The sequence below is a fragment of the Pleuronectes platessa genome, chromosome 5, assembly GCF_947347685.1.
Source record: "Pleuronectes platessa chromosome 5, fPlePla1.1, whole genome shotgun sequence".
In the NCBI taxonomy this organism is placed as follows: Eukaryota; Metazoa; Chordata; class Actinopteri; order Pleuronectiformes; family Pleuronectidae; genus Pleuronectes; species Pleuronectes platessa.
Window position 1 is genome coordinate 1,056,981 of NC_070630.1, and position 3,688 is coordinate 1,060,668.

Genomic DNA, 3,688 nt, shown 5'->3' on the forward strand with positions numbered 1-3,688 from the left:
CACTCCAGTAAAGATGGATTTCTGAGTCTCTGTCTGTGTGAGATTCATCGACCTTCACTTTCTCCCTCTTGTTACCGGGCGTCTGTTTCTCCTCCTCTTCCTCGTCTGGTCCGCGGCCACCGGATGAATCCATAAAGTCTTGATTTGTGTCGAGCTCTGGCTTCACTTTAACTGTCGCCGTAAAACCAGGAGTGAAACACGAAGCCCACTTCCTCCTCTCGTTTCCTCTTCCTCACGCCGTCTTTCAGGAGACGTCCACGAACAGGAAGTGGAGATGAACCAAGACGGACGAGGAGGAGAAGAGAAGTTGTTCAAGGTCGAATCGGAGGTCACAGCGTCTGCTGATCAGAAGCATTTAGTTTGTTTCTATCACAGTCGAGAGGGAAATTAACCTGAAAACCCAGATTTAAGAAACAGCTCTTCTAAGTGGAGATCAGAGACGGCTGAATTTAAATGTTGAATATGAATATAAATCATGTTTTAGAGGAAATTTATCAGATTGAATCAACTTTGTGCTAAAAGTAAATTCATAGACAGATGCTGTTCAGAGCAGATCAAATAGAAAGTGTGAGTCACCAACTCCTGCATGGTTTCAATCGTGAGTTATTAAATCGGAAAGAAATGAATCAATCGTTAAGTAAAAAAATATTAGACAAATGTTCAGGTTATGACTAATTGATGAAGAACAGATCCAGAGCTAACATGCTATTAGCTTGACGTGTGACTTCTGAACCATAAACTGATTTATTGTTTTCATCGTGAGCCTGATGATGAACAGAACTCTGTTTTTCAGGCGGATGAAGAATCGTCCTGTTGTGAAGAAGACGAGCGCAGTTTGTCCAAACTCAGGTAAGACAACACAAACACTCACACACAAGACGAGGACACACAGTGAATCAGGATCATCCCTGAAAACAAACATTTATTAAATCAAATGGAACTTTCTCTGAACCTGGTTTGAATTCCCCCAGAAACCAAATTACAGAACTTTTTGTTTCTAAAAACAAATTCTAAAAATCTGCGTGGTGATGAGTTCAGGATCCGTTCAGGTCTCATCCCACGACTCCACTCCTTCATTTGATCCTCCTCCTCCTCCTCCTCCTCCTCCACAGAGTGACGTCCAGCACCTCCTCCTCCTCCTCCTCCCCGACCCTCCTCTTCCTCCTCCTGGCTGCAGCTCTGGCCCTGCTGGCCGGTCTCACCTGGGTCCTCCAGGACTCTCCGTGCCACCGGAGCGACCGGACGCCGCGTGGCTTCCACATGGTGCTGAGATATGTCAACGGGCCCCCCCCCACCTGAACACCGGCTCGGGGGTGTGAACCAAGCACTTTCCCCTCGGGGTCGACAGGTCAGGGGTTTGAACCTCACCGTGTCCAGTGGAACTTTTGACCGGATGTGTGGAAAAGACTCAAATATTCACTTGTTATTGTTTGATTGACAGCAGCTCAGCTCAGATCCTCCTCCTCTCATCTGAACTGGTCAAATCTTTAAAGAGGTAAAGATACAAATGATTGTTGTTCCTTCCAGCAGCTGATAGAAGATCTTTGTCTTTGAAGATTTTAAATATGAAAACATTTGGATTCTCCTGCTACCAAACTGGATTTATAGAGTTTCTTCTTCGCTGCAGAGAAAATCCACGAGCGTGTTCCTGTAGCTGAATCCCTCCGGAGGAACCTGTCGACTGTGATGATGCATTTTGTGCGTCAGGGAAAACGCTCCATCAGAGACTTGTGTACTCGACGGAGGCTGCAGCACGTTACTGGAGCTTCAGACTCAAACTGTTTTTAAATCTAATCTGTGTCGTCTGAAGGATTCACTGTGAAGTCGAGAGAAAAGAGTCGTTAGAGAAACAGTGAGAGATGAATACAAGTCACAGCCGGTTACATTAAAGTCCCACGGACACTAAATACATCCTGAAGCTTATGTACTTCATATATATGAAGTATGTACTTGTATACATCAGTGATATTGTGTGAAAAAAACAACAACACAGACTGTAAATAAAGATGCAGCTTCACTTCCTCCCGATGAAAACAAAACATCTTGGATACGAACGCGGTGCAATCAGGAGTCAGTGTCAGCTGTCAATCATCATGTCTCAGCTGTCAATCATGAGTTAGTGTCAGCTGTCAATCATCATGTCTCAGCTGTCAATCATGAGTTAGTGTCAGCTGTCAATCAGGACGTCTCAGCCTGTTTTTATATCATCATATAACTGATTCACACCAAACTGATCAGAAACACTTTAACAAACTTGGTCGACTTTTGATCTTTGTTCCATGTCCCATCTGCTAACATGGAGGAGGCGGAGCTTAAGAAGGTTTTTGGCTTCTTGTTTGGGAGCCGTCACGTCGTCCATGTGGTGAACTGATTCTTCAACTAACTGTTTGTTTACCTTCAGGTCAGAACGATGAAGTTTCTGATCAATGTCTCGTCACTCCAACGTGACACTTTACTAATCATCACAAGTTTTTGTACCAAGTTTTATATTCACTTCATAAAATGACTCACAGGGGTGTGTGTGTGTGTGTGTGTGTGTGTGTGTGTGTGTGTGTGTGTGTGTGTGTGTGTGTGTGTGTGTGTGTGTGTGTGTGTGTGTGTGTGTGTGTGTGTGTGTGTGTGTGTGTGTGTGTGTGTGTGTGTGTGTGTGTTAGATCATTTCATTTAGTTTTTGAACTTTGTAATGTGACGTTAATAAACAGTGCAGGTTGTTGAGTTGTGTTTTGAACGGATCAGCTGATCTGACATCAGTCTGAGACGTACACCAGTATCAGGATTGGCTGGATTAGGACTGATCTATGTGATGTAGTTCTACGTTCACATCAACGTTCCATCACTTCGACCTGAAGCAGAAAGAAAATCCATGAAAAGAAAAACGCTTCTCTTCAGTTTCTGCAGCGTCACATCCATCGTTTTACCAAATACGTTGTTATGAACTGAATATGTATTTGTTTTTTTTACATGTGTTTGAAGATATTTAATAAAATAAATTGAACATTCAGGTTTTCTACATCATTTGGAGTTTGTGAATGTGAGCGAATGTATTTCTCACTTTCCTTCATTGACTCATAACAACTCGTCATCGTCTCTTGTTTTTATTATTTTTATTTATATTCTTCACAACTTGAGGAACAAGAGTTCAACAGAGACTAGAATTTAATATTTGTCTCTCTTGAAACTAAGTGACCAGTTTTTATCATTCACAGATTTTATAAAGTTAACATCATTTAAAAAAAGTGTTGTGTCATTTAACGGATATGTGACAACGTGTGTGTATGTGTCTGTTTGTGTGTGTCTGTGTGTGTGTACATGACTGTTTCATAGTTTTGTATTGTCTTACAGCAGATTTCAGTTGTGCGTCTCGAGCTGCGCTCACGTGTCTGTAGAACGCTGAGTCACTGCGATCAGTGAGACTAATACACTTAGAGAGGGATTAACAGTGCAAGCTGTGTGTGTGTGTGTGTGTGTGTGTGTGTGTTTAATGTGTGTAACGTATTTAACGAAAGGTATTTTTTAAATGTTAAACATGTAAAAGTTTAAAGTTTTATTTTAAATCAGGAACTAACACAATCAGTGTGTTTTTAAATAGAGTGTGTACTTGAATTCAAACCTGTGTGTTTACATAAGATATGATTGTGTTAGTCCCACAAGGGGGGGGGGGGCAGTTTCTGTGCTGTGGCGGCAAAGA

The 3,688-nt window shown here is 42.1% G+C and overlaps 1 protein-coding gene across 1 annotated transcript in view; it reads left to right on the forward strand.

The window, feature by feature from the left end:
* The window catches only part of si:ch211-137a8.2 (uncharacterized protein LOC777613 homolog), a 14,553-nt gene extending 11,600 nt beyond the window's left edge, over nt 1–2,953 (forward strand). Inside the window, exons 12-13 of the mRNA XM_053423059.1 lie at nt 755–849; nt 1,113–2,953. Coding sequence (XP_053279034.1) covers nt 755–849; nt 1,113–1,299 — 282 coding nt within the window. The 3' untranslated portion in view covers nt 1,300–2,953. The remainder of the gene's footprint in view (nt 1–754; nt 850–1,112) is intronic.
* The last annotated feature ends 735 nt before the right edge of the window (nt 2,954–3,688 follow it).